The sequence below is a fragment of the Drosophila bipectinata genome, chromosome 3R, assembly GCF_030179905.1.
Source record: "Drosophila bipectinata strain 14024-0381.07 chromosome 3R, DbipHiC1v2, whole genome shotgun sequence".
NCBI classification, from domain to species: domain Eukaryota; kingdom Metazoa; phylum Arthropoda; class Insecta; order Diptera; family Drosophilidae; genus Drosophila; species Drosophila bipectinata.
The window spans coordinates 25,272,219-25,296,647 of NC_091739.1; the positions used below are offsets into that span (position 1 = coordinate 25,272,219).

At 46.8% G+C, this 24,429-nt stretch overlaps 3 protein-coding genes across 13 annotated transcripts in view; all 3 read right to left on the bottom strand.

Moving 5' to 3' along the window:
* Positions 1 to 4: 4 nt before the first annotated feature.
* Positions 5 to 9,283, bottom strand: LOC108122010 (NACHT and WD repeat domain-containing protein 2). The gene is made up of 12 exons (XM_017236432.2): positions 9,095 to 9,283; positions 8,583 to 8,992; positions 6,260 to 6,404; positions 5,948 to 6,173; positions 5,419 to 5,860; positions 5,087 to 5,287; positions 3,134 to 3,982; positions 2,682 to 3,074; positions 2,311 to 2,624; positions 2,147 to 2,250; positions 964 to 2,088; positions 5 to 901 (listed from the first exon to the last, which is right to left on the bottom strand). Exons 1-12 carry the CDS (start codon positions 9,195 to 9,197, stop codon positions 15 to 17), a joined length of 5,199 nt encoding a protein of 1,732 aa, XP_017091921.1. The 5' UTR covers positions 9,198 to 9,283; the 3' UTR covers positions 5 to 14.
* A 1,803-nt stretch (positions 9,284 to 11,086) lies between these two features.
* Positions 11,087 to 24,429, bottom strand: part of Mhcl (Myosin heavy chain-like) — a 30,707-nt gene continuing 17,364 nt past the window's right edge. For 3 of the 11 annotated variants that reach the window (XM_017236314.3, XM_070281080.1, XM_070281081.1), the window contains 8 exons: positions 20,613 to 20,747; positions 20,330 to 20,557; positions 15,897 to 16,268; positions 15,558 to 15,836; positions 13,207 to 14,165; positions 12,764 to 13,147; positions 12,522 to 12,701; positions 11,087 to 11,985 (listed from right to left, as the gene is read on the bottom strand). In XM_017236314.3, the coding sequence (XP_017091803.2) occupies positions 11,805 to 11,985; positions 12,522 to 12,701; positions 12,764 to 13,147; positions 13,207 to 14,165; positions 15,558 to 15,836; positions 15,897 to 16,268; positions 20,330 to 20,557; positions 20,613 to 20,747 (2,718 nt within the window). In that variant the 3' untranslated portion in view covers positions 11,087 to 11,804. Of the gene's footprint in view, positions 12,002 to 12,155; positions 12,702 to 12,763; positions 13,148 to 13,206; positions 14,166 to 14,373; positions 14,691 to 15,557; positions 15,837 to 15,896; positions 16,269 to 17,534; positions 19,322 to 20,329; positions 20,558 to 20,612; positions 20,748 to 24,429 lie in introns of those variants that run through there. The other 8 variants (XM_070281085.1, XM_070281083.1, XM_070281086.1 and 5 more) reach the window with 8 other exon arrangements.
* Positions 21,936 to 24,091, bottom strand: LOC108121961 (uncharacterized). The gene has a single exon (XM_017236324.3). The coding sequence runs from the start codon at positions 23,778 to 23,780 to the stop codon at positions 22,098 to 22,100; it is 1,683 nt and encodes a 560-aa protein (XP_017091813.2). The 5' UTR covers positions 23,781 to 24,091; the 3' UTR covers positions 21,936 to 22,097.

Here is a 24,429-nt window from a genome sequence, read left to right on the forward strand (position 1 = left end):
TCTTGCCTTTTGATTTAATCCGCCACCGGCACCACATCCTCGGTGATTTCAGTGAGAAGCTCATCATCCTCTCCGTCCTCGCCGCCCTTGGCGGACTTGGAGTAACGGGATGAGATGGTGGCCACGCGAATGGCTGCCTTGAAGCCCACGCGAGCCTTCATCTTGGCCAGTTTTGCCTTCCAGTTCTCGTCTCGCGACGGCAGGTCGTTGAGGAACTCGATCATTCCCTCCTTCTTGGGATCCACAATGGCCAGCACCGACATGCATCCGTCCACCGTTCCCAGGACAATCGCCCGCCCGTCCTTGCTGCTCTTGATCGCCGTCAGCTCCGCCTGCAGCCTATAGTTGGCGATCATCTCGGTGTCCCCGGTTCGGAAAACCCGAATGGTCTTCCTACCGCTGTGATAATAGGCCACATACTCGTCGTTCTCTGTGAAGATGCAGATCACCGAGAACACGCCCTCCGCCACCTTGGGAATGAAGGTCTTCACAGTGGTTCCCTTTCGCAGCTCCAGCATCTCCAGCCCTCCCCGAGTCGGTGCATACAGCCCGCACTTACCATCCCTAGTGATGCTGCCACCCCACTTCGGAACGGATCGCACGTGCTTCTTGGTTTTGATGTCCATAACACTGCCCTTCTCGCTGCTTATTACCGCCACCTGGTTGGCCTTGTGCGGCATCGGGACAAGAGAGAATACCTCCTTGATGGCGCATCCCTTCAGCAGAATCTTGGACACGAAAGCTCCATTCGCGGCGCTGTACACACCCAGGCAATCCTTGTTGGACTTGTCCACCGTCACTACTACAATATATGCATTGTCTGCAGTTATCACGGATTGCCGGAAGGGCATGCCCGTGATCATCCGGATGGGGAAGTCAAACCGGAAGAGAATTTGGCCCTCTGGAAGGAAAAAGGTGGAATTTACATGAAGCTATAGGAAATTTCCGGAGTAACTACTTCACCTGGCACAGATCTCATCGTTGTAATGGCTGTAAGCCGATTGGCCTCATCTCCCGCTCCACCGGCAGCTGCCGCCAGGATGTCTCGCTGATTGATATTCGGAACGGAAACGGTGAGCACCTTATACCCGTAGTCCATGAGCGTAATCTGTTGGATGCCTGGCTGGTCGTCTCTGTAGACAACCTGTTCGGAGACCCGATTCCAGATGAGGAACTTTCCGGTTTCCGAGGATATGATGTATCGTCCGTCTGGTGTGATTTCTGCGTGGGTGACTATGGCACCCAGAGGACTATCTGCCAGCTTGGCCAGCAGGCGCCCGGATCGAGTCTCCCACACTCCCACACAGCTTCTGGTGACCGTGACCGCCATGTCCACCTCTGACAGACTGATATCATCGATCTGCAGCTCATGCCGGTCGATGACGTGCACCTTTTCGAATATATTGTTTATGTTCCACACCTTCACGGATCGATCGATGGAGGAGGTGACCAGGTTGTTCCAGTTTCCAATCGTCAGCGGCTCCAGCTGGATGATGCGGCCAAAGTGGGCGTCCAGCACCTTGGCCAGCTGCCCAGAACTGAGGCACCACACGTACAGATTTTTGCGTACACCGGCCACGGCGTAATCCAATCGGGAGCTGACCATGATCGAGTTTGACTGCATAATGCGAGTGGTAATGTTGCGCACTCCATGCGGTAGCGGCAGGTACAATGCAATGTCCGTAAGACGCGACTCCACTTCCGAATCCTTCTCGCGACCTCCAAAGTCCCAGATAACGAATCCCTTCCCAGCCGTTCCCAGGAGCATGCGGTCGTGCTGGTCCAGTCGCAGCTGCAGCAGCATCTCCTTGTCATCGTTCTCAAAACGCGGCAGGCTCTCCACCAAACTCCAGCGAATCTCACCCGTTTCCTCATCCTCGATGAAGTCGAAAACCGATACCTCGAAGTTCTCCTCGTTGGCACAGCCATAAGCTCGGGTGCGTCCTTTGTTCATCACCATGGCGCTGAAGAACTTCTGGGAATTGGAGTAGCTGCTGCCACGACACGAGTCCAGTCTCAGGCGCATTTCATTGATGGAGCCCGACCAGAATACGACATTGTAGTCCGTTGGGGTGAAGAATTCCATGGCTAAATGTTAAGAAGAAAGTATAGGGTACTAAAGAACTACATATTTATGATTTCTTACTCAGAATCTCCCAATCGGCGTTATCGCCAGGTACATCAAAGGTGTCCACTAGATTGCCACGCATATCGAACTGGGCCCATCGTAGTTTACAGGTGATAAACAAGCTTCAAAAAGAAATAATATAGAATCATATCCATGAGGATTATGTTTCAAGACAAACCCACTTTTGATTGAGAAGATAGAGTCCGCTGACTGGTCCATGTGACTCCTCGAAAGGACTATTGATCACCACAAACTCGCTGGAGAGCATGTTGAGAAGCACTGTCTGGTTGTTGTTGGAGTAGGCGGCGGCCCACTTGTTGTCCGGGCTGAGGACCAGCTGTTGCATGATGCCTTCAATGCCAGGATTCACGTCCCGAGTCAGATCCGAGGTGGACAAATCGAAGGTGATGAAGTGCGTGGAAATGGAGACCATGTAGCGCATGTCACTGGTAAGGCAAAAGGCGAAGACTGCAAATTGGTGACCCTCCAAGGAGTACTAGAATTAAATTAAATCAATTAAACTAAATTAAAGAGTATTTTGGGAACACCCTACCTTTAAAGGACCTCCTGGTGTATGAAGGCAATGATTAACCGGAATGAGAGCACAGTCCTTGGGACCGCAGCGATCACATGCCCGCAGCAACATCTTTATATTGGGATTACCTCCGATCTCGGGCAGCAAACGACCAATGAGTTGGGGAGCCAACATATTTGGATATATGGCCAGGATGGCGCCTCCCAAGCGCAGGGCATCTGCTACCAACATCAGCTCTCTCTTGGCCTCTTTGTCATCCGTATTAGTAGAGGCATCCTCGAAGTCAGCCAGGACTGCCTGTAAAGGGCAACTGGATAGCTTGGCATGAAGCCAGTCGTAGTTGAAGAGGACATGCTCGAAGAGATCCTTGAAGCGACGAGATCGAACAAAGTGGAAAGGAAGCTCACCAAACTAAGAGGATAATTAGGATTAGTAGCAGACTCTAGGAATCGAAATGTTATAGAAACCACCTTCCGTAGATTATATCTTTTGGAGAGACCATCCTTGCTGGTGAAAACCAGAGGTTGGATGGGCACTTTACGATCAGCGGAGCCCTCCTTGTCCGCCAAGCCAAAGCGATGCCTTTGAATCTCCGTAAACTTGAACGGCTTGGGCACTCCACCACCCCAAATACCCAGATAGTAATCTGCAATCATGGAATGGAAGTAAATGGCCATGTTCATGTTCTTGAAGTAGCGCTCCTTGGCGGTGTCCCGGAACTGTCGATGGTACCAGTTCATCACATTCACGCCGTCCGCCTCCCGTTCGCTTAGATAGTTGGGCAGATCATTCCGGATACGGGTCCAGAGAAGGGGCGGAATACGTCGCACCGGGGGCATGTGGTACTGATAGACGTCGTCGAGCACCTTGTCATCCAGTGAAATAAGATCCTCCAGCTCGCTCTCGGATAGTCCAGACTTCGAAGCAGTGATGTAGGCCAGAGCATGGAAGACCAGGATGCGTCCGTGTTGCTTCTCCACCCGCTCGAACAGAAGCATAATGGAGTCCATCACCGTGTTGGCCAGGTGCGTCTCCTGGGGACGTGTGTAGCTGCGCCAGCGGCAGATCTCGGCAAAGACGAGCTTCACAAAAATGGGGAGCGAGCACTTGCTGATGGCATTCGCCACCAAGCGCCACTGGTAGTTGTTCAGATCCCGGCACGCTGTCTTCATCCACATCTTGATCACGTTCATGGCCAGCTCCTCGCCCAGGGCCGTCACCTCGATAAAGTTCTCCTCCACGTCGATCATCTTGCACAGAACATGGTACTCATGGGAGACAGTTGGATTCGCCGGCTCATTAGCACACGAGATGATGATCTGGAAGCAGTCGAAAACGCATCTGGTAAACTAGATCTTGGTGAGGTCTTAAGTTACTGGAGCAGGAACCATGCGAGGATCGCCTCATGCAGAACGGCCTCCTTGCGGTGTCGTTATGGGTGAGGTGTTTGCATTACACATTCTTGGTGGCTTTTGCGAGTGATTTTGCTTAGCACGCACAGGTCAAGCAATTGGAAAAACTTACACAGTTTCCCATTTGGAGGGATTTGGAGCATGCTAATGGTATGTACAAGGAATAGGGATTTCATGAGGGATATAATATACATATAGATCATATAGATATATCGTATAGGTCGCATTAGATCTCATTAATATGTATTATGTATTACAAAGATCATATAAGATCTATAGACATTATCTATTAGATACATCACATAGGGCTACAAGAGATGTCTATATTACAGAGACAGTTCTAAGGGATAGATATAAACCTAATATAAAAGGGTATCTGTATTTTAATATTTTTATTTTAATTAATTAATTCCAAAAAATCCTTTTGAAACCTAGACTACACAATCTTGAGCCTTGAAAAAGTTTGAAGTGAGTGTCTGAGCTTTAGATTCTAAAGATAGGATTCTTAGATAGATTCCTAGATTCTTAGAGATAGATTCCTATCATAAGAAAGATAGGATTAAGCCCTATTTTGTATAATTTCAAAATTCATTAGCTTTTTGGAAATTAATTTGAAAAAACTTGGGTTTTAAAAGAATCTTATTATTGCATGAGTCTTTAATATAAGTCAATTGGATCAGACTCTTATATTAGATGAATTATTTTAACTAATCTTAAAAGCTTTCATATCAAAAGTTATTCCTAAAAATATTTAAGACAATAATGTTGAAAAATAGCAAATAGATCTTTGTGCTAGAGAAGAGTATTCGGTGGTAAGCGAAAATAGTCATGCAAATAGTTTGTACAGTGAGAGACCATGCATTAGAGGAAGTATATTTCAAAATATTTAAGAATATCATGCAGTTGTTATTTACAAATACTTGTATTGGATGACAAGTCAAATTTGCGTTAGCAGCGGACTGTAACTGGAGTCCAAAACCTGACCGTAGAACTTAAGATCACGGCGCTCACCTTGCAGTGCGGCGGCAGGCGAGTGGGTATCCAGGATACCTTGTTCGAGTCTTGGGTGCCCGTCAGCTGGTCGACAGAGTCGAGGTACAGGGTCAGTGGCTGGGTGGGGCTGGCGTAAGTTAGTAATTGCTTAAAGTGTGCTGTTAAGGGGACAAGATCATCGGGTATGTTCTCGAAGGGTAGCATGTAGTTGTAAGATATCTACAGGATATTGTTTTGTTTATTGTCGGGGAGTATATGAGTGGGAGAGTAGTAGAGGTTGGAAGAAAATTTAGTTGGATTAGTTAGGAGTTGGCTCAAGCTCAAGTGGCTTGGGTTTGGATTCACTTCACCTGCTGGCAAATGGAAATCAGGGTGGCCGTCAAGGCACTGGAGTCCGGCGTGGTGCCCAGGAAACGGATGACATTGATGGGCCGGGCGTGGGCGAACCACTCGGTGGCCACGAGGGAAGCGCTCTTGGAGAGGAGCGAGGTCTTGCCGCAGCCTCCGTCGCCGAAAAGGACAAGTGGCTTATCTGAATCCCCCAGCATATAGCGCTTGATACGTTCGCAACTTTCTTCGCGGCCGTAGAATATCTTCACCGAATTGTTGCAAGCATGCAAATGCTGAAGGATCTCAGTTACTATCTGCCCCTGTGCACTGGAGTCCTCTTTGCGCATCGCCCTATCTACTAGCTTCACCACGTTCTTATAGAAGTGCGAGATGAAATGATTCAGGTACTCCTCATGCGTCTCAATGTCCAGGCCCTCCCGTCCGATCCACTCCACCGTATATCTGCAATTGCCCCCCGTTTCGGATTTCGGATTAGCAATCCCCATCAATTGAAACTTAAATCCCCATTCCCCAACCCCGATCCCTTACTTTTGGGCGTTGCTCGCCTCAATCTTGGCCGGGAGTCGTGTGTCCCTAAGGTCTCCCAGTAGCTTGGCCGATTCGGTGTCGAGACTGCGATTTATGATGTCCACGAAAAGGGAGGCCTTCTTCAGATTTTGGAGGTTAATGTTGTTGATGTACCGCACATATGCCAGACAGTGATTCTTTGTGTTCTTCACATTCAAGATTCCATTGATCACCTCCCGCTCGGTCACTAAACGCGGTTTAGAATTTTGGGTTTTGTTTTTTTGTTTAGCTATCACTACATGCACTACTTAATTGAAAAAGCTACGAGCTCACCCGACATGAAATAGTTGTGTACGTCGTCCTTGGACATCTTGTTGCTGGCTCCGAGCGAGGCAGCCGCCTTGCGCAGGAGCTTTTGCATTTTGTTGAGGGTGTCCCACCACACTGCCTGGTCCTCCGCCTGGAGCTTGGGTACTCTCTGTAAAAGGAAGGAGCCAATAGTAAGACTTAGCTCCCATAAAACCCATAGGGATTCTTATGGATATGAATTTCGTACACCAGAGCAACAACTGGACAAAATGTTTTAAACATTACTAAATACGTTAATATTATTCACAAAACATGCACTTCATTAAATTACTGGAAACATTAGTAAAAATTAGTCAACATTATTAGTACTAACATTATTAGTCACCGAGTAATATTTGATACTTAATTTTTATACCCTTGCAGAGGGTTTTATAATTTTGGTTATAAGTGTGCTTATGACAAAAAATGGACAAAAAATCTAAAAAAATATTTTGTCTCAGGATTTTGATGCAGAATGGGAATCGATCCAGAAATCGTTTAAGATTCTCCGCTTGAGAATCCGATCAGAATTGGGAAAGATATGGTCATCACTGTGGACACTATAGGGGAAAACCCCATTTTCAAGGGATCACGAAAAATGGACAAAAAATCTAAAAAATATTTGTCTCGGGATTTTTATGCAGAATGGTGGAGAATCGATCCATAAATCGTTTAAGATACTCCGCTTGAGAATCCGATCAGAATTGGGGACGATATGGTCATCACTGTGGACACTATAGGGGAAAACCCCATTTTCAAGGGATCCCATCACGAAAAATGGACAAAAAATCTAAAAAATATTTTGTCTCAGGATTTTGATGCAGAATGGTGGAGAATCGATCCATAAATCGTTTAAGATACTCCGCTTGAGAATCCGATCAGAATTGGGGACGATATGGTCATCACTGTGGACACTATAGGGGAAAACCCCATTTTCAAGGGATCCCATCACGAAAAATGGACAAAAAATCTAAAAAATATTTTGTCTCAGGATTTTGAAGCAGAATGGTGGAGAATCGATCCAGAAATCGTTTAAGATACTCCGCTTGAGAATCCGATCAGAATTGGGAAAGATATGGTCATCACTGAGGACTCTATAGGGGAAAACCCCATTTTCAAGGGATCCCATCACGAAAAATGGACAAAAAATCTAAAAAATATTTTGTCTCGGGATTTTGATGCAGAATGGTGGAGAATCGATCCAGAAATCGTTTAATGTATTTCGCTTGAGAATCCGATCAGAATTGGGAAAGATATGGTCATCACTGTGGACACTATAGGGGAAAACCCCGTTTTAAAGGGATCCCATCACGAAAAATGGACAAAAAATCTAAACAATATATTGTCTCAGGATTTTGATGCAGAATGGTGGAGAATCGATCCAGAAATCGTTTAATGTATTTCGCTTGAGAATCCGATCAGAATTGGGAAAGATATGGTCATCACTGAGGACTCTATAGGGGAAAACCCCATTTTCAAGGGGTCCCATCACGAAAAATGGACAAAAAATCTAAAAAATATTTTGTCTCGGGATTTTTATGCAGAATGGTGGAGAATCGATCCAGAAATCGTTTAATGTAATTCGCTTGAGAATCCGATCAAAATTGGGAAAGATATGGTCATCACTGAGGACTCTATAGGGGAAAACCCCATTTTCAAGGGATCCCATCACGAAAAATGGACAAAAAATCTAAAAAATATTTTGTCTCAGGATTTTGATGCAGAATGGTGGAGAATCGATCCAGAAATCGTATAATGTAATTCGCTTGAGAATCCGATCAAAATTGGGAAAGATATGGTCATCACTGAGGACTCTATAGGGGAAAACCCCATTTTCAAGGGATCCCATCACGAAAAATGGACAAAAAATCTAAAAAATATTTTGTCTCGGGATTTTGATGCAGAATGGTGGAGAATCGATCCAGAAATCGTTTAATGTATTTCGCTTGAGAATCCGATCAGAATTGGGAAAGATATGGTCATCACTGTGGACACTATAGGGGAAAACCCCGTTTTAAAGGGATCCCATCACGAAAAATGGACAAAAAATCTAAAAAATATTTTGACTCGGGATTTTGATGCAGAATGGTGGAGAATCGATCCAGAAATCGTTTAAGATACTCCGCTTGAGAATCTGATCAGAATTCGAGAAGATATGGTCATCACTGTGGACACTACAAGGGAAAACCCCATTTTTAAGGAAAGGCCTGAAGTTAGCTTTCCTTTCAACTTAGGTTTTTTAGCAGTATGTTTTTAGTTTGTTTTTTTGCACTTCACTTTTCTCATGAAAATCCTTCCAAAACCTTACCTTATTGTTGAAATTAATCAAAATGGAAGAAATAGGTTGCAGCACCGATATGGGAGGCACGGCATTGCTGTCCTTTTTGTACCACAAATCCAGCAGGGCCCGGTCCACCCCCATCGAAGTCAGCTCCTCGCAGATGAGCGCCAGTTCCGAGGACACAATGTACGTGGGTATGGGTCGGTATCCATACTTCTGGCCGAGAAACACAATAAAGTTGGGGCCCATCGAAAGACGCTGACAATTTTTGATCTCCCGCATGCAGAGCTCCGTGGTCATGTGATCGTCGGTGGCCTCGTCACGCACTCCCCAACGCATGTCCACCACCTGAAACTCGAGGCCGTGCTTCTCCCGGCAGTAGTCCTTGATGCGCGGATAGCACTTGGCCATCAGTGTGTTACGCTCCATGGTGGTATCTAAGCGAAAACCCGAGTTACATAACGCGTCGTACACATTGCACCTCAAAGACAGCGCCCACACATGAGGTGTGGTTTTTCAAAGGGATATTTTCAACGCACCCGTAAATGTGGAGCTGGTGAAGATGCGCACGATTTTCGAGCTAACCGGCGGCAGGGACTCCAGGGAGCCCAGGAAAATCGAGTCAATGGTGCGGTCATCCATGGTTGTCCTCTGCTGGAGATAACCTTTTGGCTAATAGCTACCAAGAATGCCGCAATTGCAGCGCTTCTGAGATTCCGTTCCGCAGACTTTGAAATCCAATATGTGTCTGCGACGAAACGGAGACCCAGAAAGTGGCATAAAGTCGCTGCCGCTGTTTGATCGATAATCCGGATACGTGGCGCATTTGACAGTCGCCTAGTTGACGGTTGTTTTTGAGTTCAGCTCGACTGACAGGGCACGGCAGTGGCCTCCCGACTCCCATCTAGAGGATGAGTTCTGGTCGGAGTTTCCCCGGGCAACACCTGTTGCTCCGCCCGGGGCTTTAGTGATTGGAAAGCCATCGTGCTCCGTTTTATGGACGTCAGACGACTGATTGATGTCTGGGCCTCCGGCTTTGACATACAACAAGTGTTTTCAAGTGCTCGGGACCGGGCCACTTGCGTGTCAGGCTTTCATTCGTGTCCCGTTGGGGATACCGGGATCGCAGGTGTGGGCGTGGGATTCCTATGGTTGCTCCGCTACTTTGCCGCTTTACAACTTTCAAAGTCACCTGGAATGGCGACTGCCGAACGAGTGGCATATAATGGCTTTTCGGCTGCAGATTGAGGGTAAGTGGGTGCTGGATTTCTAGCCCCTGATCTGGGGCCGGGAGTGGGTATATCCTTACACATCTGACCTCGACCTAGCGACGTGCGTGTTTGCATAAATAAATCAATCTGGTTGGGGGAGCTTAAGAGTTGGCTTACTTCTTGGCCGGAAGTTCTGTTTTGGGCCAGGACCTTAGCTGCTTTTGTGCCATTTTTAGGAACTGACTTTTGATGATTTCCCATTAAACGAAAGCAAGAGCGAGATTTGGAGATTACTAGTTCGAACTTGGGGAACTTTGATTGGGAATGTTTGCTTACAGAAACTTTTCTGAGGTTCCGCGATTTCGTATTCCAAATGGGGGATTATATTTAGAAAATTATAATCCAAGGAATTCTACAAAAATCGAATTGATTTTTAGATATAGATTTATTATATATCATTAATAGGTATATTTTTGATTCATCGATTGTTTTCTTAGTTTAAAGTTTAAATCAAAACTTTTCTAAATAAAAAAAATGCGAAAATACCAAATACCAAATCGCTGTTTGGAAATTGTCAAAATATTTCAGCATATTCAACATTGGTCATAATACTGGTCATAAAAGAAGGCGAAAAGGCTTATCGACCATTTTAAGCTCATGAACTGTCAAAGTTCATACTTTTGAGCCACTTTTTTGTGAAAATTGGGTACAATTTTAGGTGGCCTGGTTTACATTAGTACTAGAAGAGTTATAAAGAGACCGGGGAGTTATAAAATTTGTCAATCTGACGAGTATTAGCTAAGTTATGGATAATTTTCTGACCTAAATGAAGGCGGGTAACTTCGAAAATACAAGATTTGGACAAAATACCATTAGACTAGGGTCTAGTTTTTTTTAAATAAGCTTCACTACGGGATTGAAAAAGAAAATATATCCCGCAAAATACAAATACTTTCCAACATTCTACAGTGTAGAATCTACACAAACTTTACAATGTCTTGACGGTGTAATTTGACCCAAAAGTATACTTTGACAAAGCATGCTTCGTAAAAACGCCATTTAAATGTTGGTCAATAGGCACATTATGTAAAAAGCAATTGGCAGGAAAAAGGTTTATGAAAAATACTCATTCTTACCAGGAGCTCAGAAAAGAAAGTGGGGATATTGTAAAAAAAAACCTATCAAATACCTAATTTTATGCTTGTTTGGTATTTTAATGGCCAATCCTAACAGACACATGTTATTATAAATTTTATAACATACATGACTTTCACTCAACAAACCTAAGTTTAGAACCATTTCCCAAAAATAAAAAAAACGTTTTTGAGTTTTATAACAATATATTTATTTGTGGATCTTCGATTTGTTAGTTTTCTATAAGTATTTTAATAAATCGTTCCCTTTATTGTACGATATCTGCAAAATTTTGTATGCCAATATATATTGTGGTTTCTTTACTTATTGGGATTTATAATTTTCCGTATATACGATGATGATGAGTGAATGAATGAAGCTAGTTGCCGTTTAATTGATGATGTTACGATTTGGATGATAAGATTCGTATAAGAATAAGAGTTACTTCATAAAATACTCGATTATGTGGGATTTAAATCCGTAAAACATTGAATTTACTGCACTCGCATATACTTGCCTATGATTTTGAAACGCGTTTAACTAATTTATTTAAGTTGGCTATAGGACAATGGACTATATTCTATATAGGCTATAGGTGTTAGTAATCGTTTTTCCTTTTCTTTTTTTCTTGTCTGTTTTTGAGAGAGATAAAAACATGTTAATCACTTTGTTTAGGGACTGTCGCGCAAATTAAATTAACTACGATTCAGCATTGCTATCGAATGCGTATTGGGTTCGAATCATATTTTATCATATATATTATATATCATGTAGCTATATTCCGATAATAAATAATTAAACATATTGAACTAAACAGTAATCAAATAATAATGATAAACAACTAATAAATATTCAAATAATAAAAAAAATTACAAAGTACAAGAGCTGCAACATGGATGGATCTCTACGGCTGACCCGCCGCTGGCACTGATAGTGATCCTGCTACTGATCCCATCCTGGTCGCTGGTGCTGATGCTGATTCCGCTGCAGCTGCAGTTTTTGTGTCCGGCTCTGGGTCCGGTATGGCTTTGGCCGCCAGTGCCAGCTTATGAATGTGCGGCGACGATGGCGACGTCACTGTTATTCTACAATAAGAAAAAGCTAATGGTTTACACGCACACACACATGCGGAGGGGGATTCCGAAAGGATCCATACGGAGGACGGGGTCATGGCGGAGCGGAGCGGATTAGGGCGGGAGCGAGGATTTTTCGTGTGTTTTGGTTCATTTTTGTTGTTGTTTTTGTCACATAGGCATTAACATATATTTACACGCATCGTTTGTTTTCGTTTTTAGGGGTGTTTGGTTTGGTTTTTTTTTTTTTTATGAGTTTGTTTTAAATGGCAGGAGACGTTGTTGGAAGCGATGCAGCGTTGGTGTCGGTTGCAGCGTTGGTATTTCGTTATTTCGGTTTTGGGGTCATTTGTGGATGTGGATTGTGGCGGATGGTTTGCATGTATGATTTAATTATTTAAATTAGATAAGCCGGCAATAGCAAACAGACCTTACAGACTAGCTAACTAGCGATAGGCATATTAAGAGGCGGATAATGTTTGGGTGTGCTTGGGCCTTAATGCTTGTGCTGCTGTCTGCTGTTCGAGTTGACTTCGTTATCAGCGTACCTAGGGCTGTTGTCGTCCTTTTCATAGACCACGGTGCGAGTGGTGCTGACAACAGTGCCGCCGCCTCCACCACCACCGATGCTTCCATTCAGCGACTGCTGCGAGCTGCGTTTCACGTGCACGGGTCGCAGGCGCTCCTCGAGGTCGCTGATGGAGCCCACAGAGCTGATGCTCTCGTCACTGAAAGGAGAAGAAAATATATTTAATAATCTTCTAATGGTTTGCTTCTTAATTTCACATACCTTTCGCTTAGTTCCTCTTCGCCCTCCTCCTCCATGGCCTGTTGCAGATCGGCTATCCGCTGCAGTGCCAGCCGGAGGTCGTTCTTCAGGGCCGCCCCCTCAGACTCCATTTGCTCCATCTTCTTTTCGAGGTCCTTGCGCCGCGTCAGGGACTCCTGCTCGCGACTGGACACTGTGTGGTACTCCTCACGCATATCGCGCAGACTCTTTTGCGACTTCTTGAGCACATCCTGGGCCTGCATTTCACGCATCTTTGACTGCGTCACCTCATTCTGCAGCTTCTCCAGGGCCTCCTTGTGACGGGTCACCTGTACTTCCAGACGCGCCCGAGTGGCCTGCTCCAATTCCAGCCGGGATTCCAGCTCCTTGGTGCGCAGCTCCAATCTATAAATATTTGGAATTCGTTTGGAAATCTATAGACATGTATAATGTCAGTTCCTTACCTCTTCGACATCATGGCCATGGATGGATCGCCCATATTTTCCACATTATCCAGGCGGTGCTGCAGCTCAGCAACCTGCTCCTTGAGATTGTTCCGTTCGGCCTCCATTTCGTTGAGCTTGAACTCGGCCTCGGAAACATTTATTTGCTCGGTATTCAGCTGCTTGACGGTGGCACTGTACTTCTTCATCAGCTCGCTTAGCTCCTCCTCGTTCTCCTCGATTTGAGCCTGCAGCTCGGCGCGATCCCTGTGGGCCGCATTGGCTCGCTCCTCGGCATCGTTCCGGGCGCGATGTGACTCCTCGAACATGGCCTGGACCTCGGTAAGTTCCGCTTCGGCTGTTTGGCGGGCCTTCATGGCCAGGGATCGAGCGGATTCGGCGTCTTCCAGCTGATTGCGCAGCTGGCGGATGAGTGTCTTGCCCGGTGTGTCCGCCTTGAGCCGCTCCAGCTGTGTCTGGGCATCCTTGAGCAGGGCCTTGTATTTGCGGAGATCACGACGCAGCTTCTGGTTCATTGCCTCCTCGGCGTCGCGGTCAACGCGATCGCGATCCTCCATGGAGGATAGGCGTCGCTCCAGCTCATGCTTCTCACGAAGCAACAATGTTCGCTCCTCATGCTCCGTCTCCAACTGGCACTCTAAAGCCTTGATCTTCTTGTAGCCATTGCCGCGAACTTCTTCCAGCTCCTCATCTCGCTGCTGGGATTCGCGGCGTGCCTCTTTGCGCATGGTCTCCAGTGTCATCTCCAGACGGAGTTTGGCCTGCTCCAGCAGTTGTATCTGCCCGGCCATCTCATCTAGTTCCTCCTCCTGCTCCTTGGCTCGGCGTTCTGTTTCGTTCTTAGAGCGCCGCAGTTGGGCGAACTCTTCTTCAGTTCCGCCGCCAAAGGTCATTTCCTCCAGTTCGCGTTGTAGCGAAGCTAGTTTTTCTTCTTTAAGGTCCAGATCCAAGCGGGTGTCCTGTAAAGAAAGGATTTTATAATGTTATATGGACTTTCTTATTATACAAGCCATTTCACCGAGTTCCTGATTACAATTTCTAGACTTTTCAGAGGTCTTCTAATTTATTACCCCTTTCTACGGTCTGTCTAGTTCTTCTGCTTTTAATGGACTCTACTTTTCTGGAGTTTAGACTAGACTCTAAAGCTTGGAACCCACTTGAACTCACTTGAATCAACCGAGTCGAGTAACGGAAACTCATGGCTGGGCTGTACTTGGCCTGGGAACTGTATGAACGTATGGGAGTAGTCGGTGGTGTGCTGCTCTGGTCCCGGGTTTATGGTATCTAAATCGCAGTGGCCAGTTCAGTTCAGTTATCGCCCTCCATGGAGGCTCTTCCTCTTCCAGCTAATTATGAGTATCGAAAGCGTAATGAGAACGGCGTCGACGTTTTAATTTCTTTTTGCCAGGCGGAGCGAACAATCGCAGAGACACTGGGACAGACTATGTACTCCAGTTATCGCCCGTTGACGGTCGTCGAGCTACTGTCTACTGTCGAGCGGAACAATGAAGAAAGCAGCAAAGCGAAGATCCACAAATGTGTGACCAAAAGATACAGATACAGAGCGAGAGGGCTGCAGAGATGGATCGGGAGAGAGCGAGCAAGCGAGAGCCTAGAGTACAGGCCGATAAAAACATGAAACCCCAAGAAGAACCCAGAACGGAATACTCGAGGAAAGAAGATCTGGGATTGGAACACATGCCGCACATGCGTACATGTGTCGAATGCTCGGTGTGGGCAGGTAGCCAGCCAGCCAGTCAGGCAGGCAGGCCGTCAGGCAGCGGGCATAGGTATTCCACTGCATGGGCAAACAAGCCGAACGAGTTTCGGGGCTCCGAGATATGCAGTATCTGTATCTGTATCTCGGTTGCAATGTGCGCAACGTGCCGCCACTTGTTCCAACACTGTGCAACAAGTGTTTATCGATGGCCAATGCCCACGCCCTGACCTGCACAATCTTAATAGAATATTTTGTGATTAAAAATATGGAAGGTATATATAGTTCAGGGGATTTAAGGACTTAGGTCTTGCCTTATTGGTCTATGAATATTATTTTCAAAACATAATTATTATGATTATGATATGTTCAATAAAAAACCAAGAATTAATGATATTTTTATAAAGATATAATATAGAAGTAAGATTTGTGGTTTATTGCATTTATATTCCCATTATTTTCCACATCCCACTGTATTTGAAGCTACATGTTGCTAGTGACCCTACAAAGCATGTTGCTTTGTGTTGACAAACATGTTGCTAGGCTTCAACCCGCCTAAGAAATGTTGCCAAGCTTAGACTATGGACCCTCGCCCAATCCTAAGCTTATTGTCTCCCAATTAATCCCAACTCACCGCTAGGGTCTGCTCCAGCGTAAACTTTTCGGCCTGCAGGACATCCTTCTCGCGGCCGTAGCGCTCCTTGGCCTGGCGCTCCTGGCGAGCCGCATCCTGCAGGGACTGGCACTCGGCATCGAACTTGCGCTGCTTCTTCTCGAGCAAATTGTTTCGGGCATTTTGCTCCTCGAGCAGCATGCGCAGATCGTTCATCTCGTTGGTCATCTTCTGAGCCTTGCGCTTCCATTGGCCCACAACTTGACGTTGCTCCTCAACTTCTTCGTAGGCATCGGAAAGCTGTTTCAAAAAGGGAGGTCATTAAGGATCGAATAGAGGCTATGGACTGAGGGAACATACCTTCTTCTCCAATTGCTTCTTGAGCCCGACCAGCTGTTCCAGATCGTGCTCGTGCTGCGTATGCAGACGCCGTTTGGTGAACTCCAGCTCCCGGGCCACCCGCTCGTACTTGAGCTTGTAGACGCCGCCACCCACGCCGCCGTCCTCGTTCTCCGCATCCTCGTCCTCGGAGATACCATTCAAATCGGACTTGGCGCATATCAGTTCCATTTCCAGTTTCTCTGTGGTCTCCTGGAGGTTCTTCACCTTGTTGGCCTGGTCGCCCAGCTCCTTCTCCAGCTTCAGGCGTTCGGCGGTCTCCGCCTCCAGCCGCTCGGTGGCGATGTGCGCCGTGGAGCGCTCCTCGGCCAGGTCCACCGTCAGTTCGGATAGCTGGAAAGATTGGAGGCGGGTTTCGATTTTTAGTACAAACATTCTCATTTCTGCTCCAGTTTCCCAGAGTATTTATGTTCATTTTATATGATTGTTTATTTATCTTTTTTTGCGATTCTTTTCTATGCCTGCCTGCCATGTGTCTGAATAATTGAGATATTTGTTTGGAAAAAGCCAATCCTGCAAGTGCCGGAGAGTTCTAGAGACCTGAATCTGAATAAACTTGTAACCTTGACCTAGGAAAGTAGAAAGAGGAAGTACCATTCCAAGAAATCAGAACAATACTTCCGCTGAAAGATATTTCCTGCAAAGCTGGCAGAGCTTGAATATCATAATTTTAAGTAAAATATATTTATTTTTTCCTATAAATATAGAACAGAAATTACAATTTTAATTCCAACTGATTCACATACCAATTCCAAAAATTGCACAATTATTTTATTAATTATTGGCTAACTAAATTACAAAAAATTATGGCTGCCAGATGACTTTCGGCCATAACATTTAAAATGATTCACAAACGATTAAAAATATTCTCATAATTTAATTGTCTGCTATAAAAGTATATTGCCCCAGATGCCTCCAAACTATATTCCAAATTCATAAAAAAATAAATCAAAATAATACATATTTAATAATACATATTTTAACCAAAAACAAGCTCTGATAGCTGTACTATTTCCATTTCCTATGACGTCGTATATAATAGAATTGTAGGAATTTATAGAAAACACACAAACAAATCGGAAAAGAAAAATGGACTAAAGATCACATAATACTGCGAAAAAATTACTCATTCCGAGGATCATTTACTTAGGAACAGATCAAAGAATGAGTGTCGGGCGAGTACAGGTTCCATTCAATCTTACAGCCGTGACACAAATTAAAAGTGACTCGATCATTAAGGGAAGGTCGGTTCACTGTCCTCATAAAGAAATCTTTCCAGAAACTTATTTTCGGTTGAATCTTTTGATATATTTCTTTCCATGAAAACAGAAATTATGGATATAAGTATGGAATATGGAATATGGAATATTCCCCCCACAAATTCCATCTTGTGATTCACGCATTATTCGTTTTCTATTTTTTTTTTCAACAAAAATAGACTCAGGTGTGGGGGAGGCAGTGGGCGGAGAATCTTCCCCCGCTGTCAATGTCAGCGTGGTAGCTCTTCTTGTTTGTTTAGGAATTTAATATTTATGGGGAGGAGACATCATCACCCGCACTTTATATCGAACTGTGTCAGACACAAGCTCAAGGTTATACCTCATCGTCCTCCTCGCGGATGGTGCGATCATCGTCGTCGTCATCGCGGTTCCCGTTGGTCAGGCTGGTGGTGGTCGCGACCGACGACTCCCGCTCCCTGGCCACCGAATTGCCCCGGGACGTGGACTGTCTGGGCAGTTGCTTGGCCAACTGGAAGGCCTTCGTCAGGATGTTCTGCGAGGATCGAGTGCGACCCACCGATCCGCAGCGCTCCATGCTGTTTCGCTCGCGCTGACGTTCGATCAGGGATATGGTGTCGTAGTCGTCGTAGCCGGAGCAGCTGCTTCCGGGAGTGGTGCAGCGACTGTCCCGTCCACTTGCCGAGCTAGTGGTTCTCTTCGTCCGCCTGCCCATGGCTGTCCACTCCTCCTGCACGTGATCCGTGCGCTTCAGGAAGTTCTGGATCTTTTCACTGAGATAGGCGGACGAGGTGCGCGGATCCTCGAAGGAGGGTGAGGCCCTCATTGACTGGTGGACCGGCTGGCGCTGGCAGCCCAACACGAAGGACAGATTGCCGTCGAAGACCACGGGCGAGTTCTCCAGCTGGTGCATCTCGTACGGGTCCAGGCCCGAGCCGCGTGTGTAGGTCTGGGGGAATACCCTCCGCGGTGGGGTCTGCAGGCGCGAATTGGAGGTGGAGATCGAGGAGAGCGTGGAGCAGCGCGAGGACACTGAGTAGGCGGGACTAGGCGAGCGGTTAACCAAACGCAGGCGATCGCTGTCCGTTCCTGTGGGCGAATTGAGTGGCAGTTTCAGCGAGATCTCGTACAGACTTTCGGGCTCTCCGTCCGCCTTATCCTTGTCATTACCCGAAAGCGACGAGATGCCTCCGCTGCCACTCGACGTTTTGGAAGTGTACTTGTTGCCTGTGTATGTGGATCGTGTGGTGGTGGTGTTGTGGTGTCCATTGGTCAGGGACTGAACCGGGCTCTGCTCCCGCTGCTTGGGCAGCAGGCGGAGCTGCTTCCGCGCCTGACTAGTGGGGGGCTTGGGTGGCCTTGCACTGCCACTCATCGTGGAGTTCAGGGAGGAGCCACTGCTGTTGCTGGAGGCAGTGGCCCCCAGCCTGGGTCCGCCATTCATGGCTGCCAGGACGCGGGCCAGGAACTTCTCCTTCTCCAATCGGTCCGACTCTAGAGGCCCGGCATCCGGGGTGGCATCTCCAGAAGCTGCAATGTCAGCAGTGGCCTCGTTAGCAGGCGACAGAGGAGGCATTCGGGTTCGGATTAGTGGCAAGCAGGGATCGAGAGGGGGTTAGAGATTCTCTGAGGGATTGTGGAGGTTGGTGGCTCTGCCAGGTTTGTTTCTGTGCAAGTTTCTTTGGCCAATATTGTGTCGTTTTCGAAATTTTTGTGTCGTTTGGTCGTTTTTCGTTTATTTTCAATCGAGTTTTGTTTAAAAATTTTCCTATTTGTTATTTTTTGTGTGACTTATGCTAGGGTGGTGCGGGGTGCGGGGAGGGGCTGTCAAAAACTTGAGACCGTTGATGCAATTTAAATATATCTCGGTCTGAATTTTCGTGCGACTTGTTGTTGGATTTATTTCGGCCTGAGCACGCGCGCGCATCGGATTGCCAGCCGGATAGGTATTCCTTTTGTTTTCCTCGAGGAGGTTTTATGGCTTTTGGCAACGATCTGGCCAAAGCACACGCACACGCCAAGGAAACGAATCGTATCTAGACGGATCAGATCGGTCAGACTCGCACTCGGACTCGAAATCGGATCACATCGAATCTCCCGGATTGCGGCGCCACGGGCCTCAGGCGTTCACGACGTTTGCTCGGCGACTAAGTGATGCGTACGGTTTTCGGTTTTCGGTTCTGGCCTGGCCTGGCCAATATGAAAAGCTCACTGCTCGCTACTTTTTGGCAAACCAATCCCCGGAGAGATCTGTTCGAGGAGAGCCAGTATAAATCACACAGAGAGAGGGGCGCCATCAATTGCAACATCAGCGGAATAGTTCCGCCTATCACATAATCTATGGTCGCAGTCGACCGGGTTGCCTGTTGATTTCGGCCAACTGTTGATCCAATAATTTGGCAATCTTTGAGGGAATTATGTAAATCGCAGCATCAGATCGTATTGAATCCGATTCCGATCCCCAGCTGCAACTCGACTGTGGCGCGACAAAGTATTATTAATGATCTTTTAGAGCATTTAAAAATACATCTGGGGCTATTCTAGTGTGCGGCGACATGTGCGAAACATCCACATCCACAGCCATATCCACATCCCATGCCCATCCATCTCCACCAGAACAGATATTCTACTCTCCGAGTCAGAGTCAGTTGGTGTTCAATGCCCAAAATGCTATTTTTGGGCCACTTTAAAAACCAAACAAGACAAATGAAAGCGGAAAAGCGGAAAGTCTGCAGGCGAAATCTGCATTATTTTCATTCAAGGAGGAGATGATGGGTGAAGCCATTAGCTGAAATCTTCATAGATATCTAGAGTTATAATGATCCTTTCCTTTTCAAATGCATAGCTATTATTTTGCAATTTATAACCATTTCCCTAGACACTACAAAAGCCCCCTGACTTACCACAAAAGACAAACATTTATTGTTCTTGGCCTAAAAAGATGTCTTGTTTCTCAGATTCTATTAAGAATGAAAATATACCCCTGCATCTAAATATATTAAGAATTCTTTCGATGGTAAAATCATTCTCGGCGCCCCAGATATCAGAGCTGTGCCAACGCAAACAAGATCGCGCAGATGATATTTCATGTCACTCCCGTCAAGAGCCGCTATTTTAATTGCCGACACTTGTCCATCAAAGACCAGAAAGACTCACCTTGGCTTCCAACTTTTGGTTCTCCGCCTTGACCTCGCTGCGATCGCATTCGATCTTCTCCAGCTTGGCGCGCAGCATGAGGAGCTCCTCGTTGGCGGTCTTCAGTTGCTCCTCGGTGCGGTGGACGTTGAGGAGGGGCGTGACCCGGACCAGGAGGCGCCACCAGGGCCAGTCGCGGACGGCCAGGAAGGCCTTAACATTGCGCTGAATGCAGCGAACGGCCAGTTCCTAAGGACATTTCAAAGATTAATAAAGGAATACCAGAGTGATGGATATAGATTACCTGCACACGACGCTGGGACATCTTTTTGCGGGCCAGATATCCCCGGCAGAAGGCCTGCAGCTGTATGATTCGATCGGAGAGCAGGACATCGCGCTTGGCTTCCAGTTCGCTGAGAACTCCAGAACGGAAAAGGATCTGAAAGAAAAGCATTTGGAGGAGTTTTTTAATATTATTTCATCAAAGACAGATACTGTTTCTTGTTTATTTCAAGCAACTCTTTTGTTGTTTAATTAAAAGATGTATAGACTCTTGATGTAATTTGCCAAATAGACAAATAAAACACCTGCTTATTATATCATTTGAGACAAAAGATAATTAACAAAGTCTTATAAAGACGATGTACTTCAAGTGAACTTCAGGTGTCAGGTGCACTTCAAAAATCCCTTTAGAGGAGATCCAAAAAACGAAATCAAATCAATTCGAGGAAGTGGAGGTCAAGGTGCCGATCTTATTCAACTCAGACCCGGCGTATGGAGATTATTGGAAAAACAGGCAGCGTAGGGGGGAAATGCAAATTATGAGCCAATACAACACCTGTTTGGCCAACAGAGATGCCCAGCTCTTACAGGTGTGAAAGCCAGAAGAGGAAATAAAAATGAAAACGAAATTGTAAACAAGATATTGCCATAAAAGCAAAAAACTAGGGGTATGAGGGTATGGCCTCCTAATGGCGGTTCATGCAGGTGGAAAATGCATAGGTTTGTGGCATAAATTGAGGGCCAAGGCACTGGGTTCCCATACAAATTAGCCCCCAAGACGACGCACCTCCAAGGTGTGGCTCCACCCCATCCATCTCTGTCTTGCCAACGCGACGAATTGGCAACCAAGTCGAGAAACTATTTTCTCGAAATTTTTAATTATGCCCCGCACGTAGACAAAAATGAAAGTAAACCAATGTGAAATGGCAAACTAAACTGTCGTTTGTTTTCGGGAGAGTGTGTGCCGGCAGTGTGTGTGGCACAGTCATCAGCCATGAGTGGATGATTGGTGGCCAGATGCACTTGGTTTTGCTGGTGAGGGGTTTGGCATTTGGCGATAAAATTGGAATTTTAAAACTGCAATAAAAATATCCATAACTTCCAATCAAGGAGCGGTAGTGTTCAAGAGAAATATTAGGGGGAAGTTGGGAAAAATTAAACATCTTTTACAACAACCAGATCCTATGCAGAGATACCTAGAAAGATAGTAGATAATACCTCGGTAGATATCCTTTAAAAATCAAGAACATGCTCCATTAACCATACATTTGTTAAAACCCTAGAAGGATAAACCAAAGCAAGGAAAGGCAGTGGATAGGCAGGAAAATAGACAAACCATGGATAATATTTTGTACAATAAATATTTTTATTCCATTTACAGTAAAAGTTAGATAGTTAGAGAAAAAAATAAAAAAGATTTAAAAGTATAGAGTGCAGATACGGAGAGTTAAGATTGCTGGGCTGGGCTGGGCTGGGGAGGATCGGAAGCGGAGGATCTTCGGCCAGGTCAGTGCAGCCGCATAGTTACCTCTTTCGTGTAGGTGGGATAGATCTCCACCTGGGTCTGAATGCAACGCACCGCCTGCACCTGGGCCACCACTTTACTGGCCACCACCGGCGCCGGCGATGGCTTCTCTTTGGCAGCCGCTGCCTCAAATTTCTGCAGCAACTCGGCGATTTTGTTGGACTTGCAACACGGCTTCTCGATCTGAGGCAGTGGCTCTTCGGCGGAGTCATCGCCCTCGGACTCGCAGAGGCTTCCGGTGGAGTTGCTGGTGGATGTCGAGGTGGACAGCTGGGTGTTGCTAATGTGACCCGAGTCGTCGGAGTCCTCCGCCTGCTCTGCTCGGATCTCCTTGGTGGGCTTTTTCAGTGGGTGTTTCTGCACCTTGACCTCCTGGACCACTTTGACGAGAAGCTCCTGGTTCTTGTCCGAGGTCTCGCCCAGCTTCGGTGGTATGATCTTGCAGGACTCTAGCTTGGGCCGGCCAACCTTCTCCTCGTTGGCGTACTGCAGTTTCTGTAGCTTCTTTTTGTTCCTCACCATCTGGGAGTACTCCTTGGTGACACCCCGACTGCTGCTTCTCTTGGGCTTGGGATTCATGCTCTCCACCTGGCGCAGTATGTCCTGCCCTTTGGCCAGGCACTTGACCAGCAGCTCATCGCTGTGGGCATTGGGTGACTTGGCTTTTGTCGTCCCAGGCTTCACTGTGGAATTGGCTCTTCGGGGGGTCTGTTTTGTTGTCGGAGTAAGTCGCTTCTCCAGACTGGAGTTGGCTCTTTTGGGCATCGTTACTGCGGCTGAGGGTGGAGGCTGGACTGCTGGAGTTCTTCCACGTGCTATGGTGTTGAGTGTCAACAAGGATCGGGTCCTTTGCTGCTTGACAGGAGCTCTAACTGGCAATGGTTGCTCGAGACAGAAGCTTTCGCTGCGCTTGCGGAGATTCGATTGCTTGCGAAGAGGAATCCTGCTGCCATTCAGGTCGTTTAAGGAGTTGTATCTGGAGTCCCCGCCACCTGCGGCTCCTGCTCCTCCTCCGCGCATCAGCAGCACTGATCCTGCCAACTCCGGGGACTGGTACACTTGCATGCGGCTTATATTCCTGTTGATGCTCAGGGTACTGTGAGACTTGGAGAGCATGGGCTGGCGATCGCAAAACTCGGCGGGCGGAGCAGGTAGCTCCTCGGAGACTGGAGGATGGTATTCGTTGAGTAAATGGTCGAAGCTCTGGAGCACCTCGTTCAGCTTGGTCTCGTCGTGGGCCACCTTTTCCAGCTCGGCAAAGATCTCGTCCTCCAGGGACTGCTGTGTCAGGCTGAGGCTGAGGCTCAGCTGGCTCTCCTCGTCGCTATCTATGTAGCTGTAGACGCTGCTGGTCAGGACACTGCTGGGCATCTGCAGAGGGCTGGGACTGAGGGCCACTGCCTTGGGTGTGTACTTCCCGCCCACACATCCTCCATCCACCGTGGACAGGGCACTCATGGATCTGCTGTGCTTGCTGCCTTTGTAATACAGTTTTCCGCTCAGCTTCGGCGTCAGATTGTCCTCGATCTTGTGACGAATGTGTGAGAAGAACTTCTTGCCAGCTCCCAGTCCGTGCTTGGATAGAGGACTTGTGGCTGGCTGGGCTTCAGCCGGAGGAGTGCTCCGCACCTGGGCCAGCTTCGACTTGACCGTGTGCTTGTACATGTCCGCCGTGGGGGAATTATGTAAAGCAATTTTGGCGGCTACGGCCACAACAAGTAAAAGTGCATATAATTTTGCAATAAATTGCAGTTTCCTTTTCAATAACCTGCGACGTTGAGCGGCCACCGGTGGTTACTTTCACGGTGGTTATTGGAAGTGGCACTGACTGGATAACTGGTGGTAGCTGGTGGTTGGATGGTGGCTAGTAGGTATGGTGTTTTCTCTTCGGGCTCGGCGACGCAACTGAATTGGCTGGCCAAACAGACCAGGTCCAAGTCGGGCTGGCTGGCTGGCTGGCCAAATGCTGGCTCTGCATTCGAAAGTGGCTTATCGAGAAACAACGGCTGGCATATAAACACACAAAAGCAACAAAAAACCACTACAAACTTGGCTGAGGTCGCGGCCAATGGTAATTGGTAATGGAGGGGGGATAAGGGGCCACCACCAGTGAGTGCAACATCACCACTACCATGGACTGCAGCAGAGTGGACCCAATGGACGATGCTAATTACCAAGCCAAACAATTGGACACACACATGATCGACCTGCAGCTACCCAGCATAATCAGACACATCATCATCATCATTACGATCCGCTTCCAAAGAAAGAGCACACCAAGTGCGACAATGGACTAGTCACTGGTGTGTGGACT

Bases quoted from the DNA above. Each gene is read 5' to 3' on its own strand.
- LOC108122010 (XM_017236432.2), bottom strand. From the start codon at position 9,197: ATGGATGACCGCACCATTGACTCGATTTTCCTGGGCTCCCTGGAGTCC. The intron at 3,983-5,086 runs GTGAGCGCCGTG...GACTGCTTCCAG, and splicing joins GCCTGCCGCCGCACTGCAAG to ATCATCATCTCGTGTGCTAA. The intron at 2,251-2,310 runs GTGGGTTTGTCT...TTCTTTTTGAAG, and splicing joins CTCTATCTTCTCAATCAAAA to CTTGTTTATCACCTGTAAAC.
- LOC108121961 (XM_017236324.3), bottom strand. From the start codon at position 23,780: ATGTACAAGCACACGGTCAAGTCGAAGCTGGCCCAGGTGCGGAGCACT.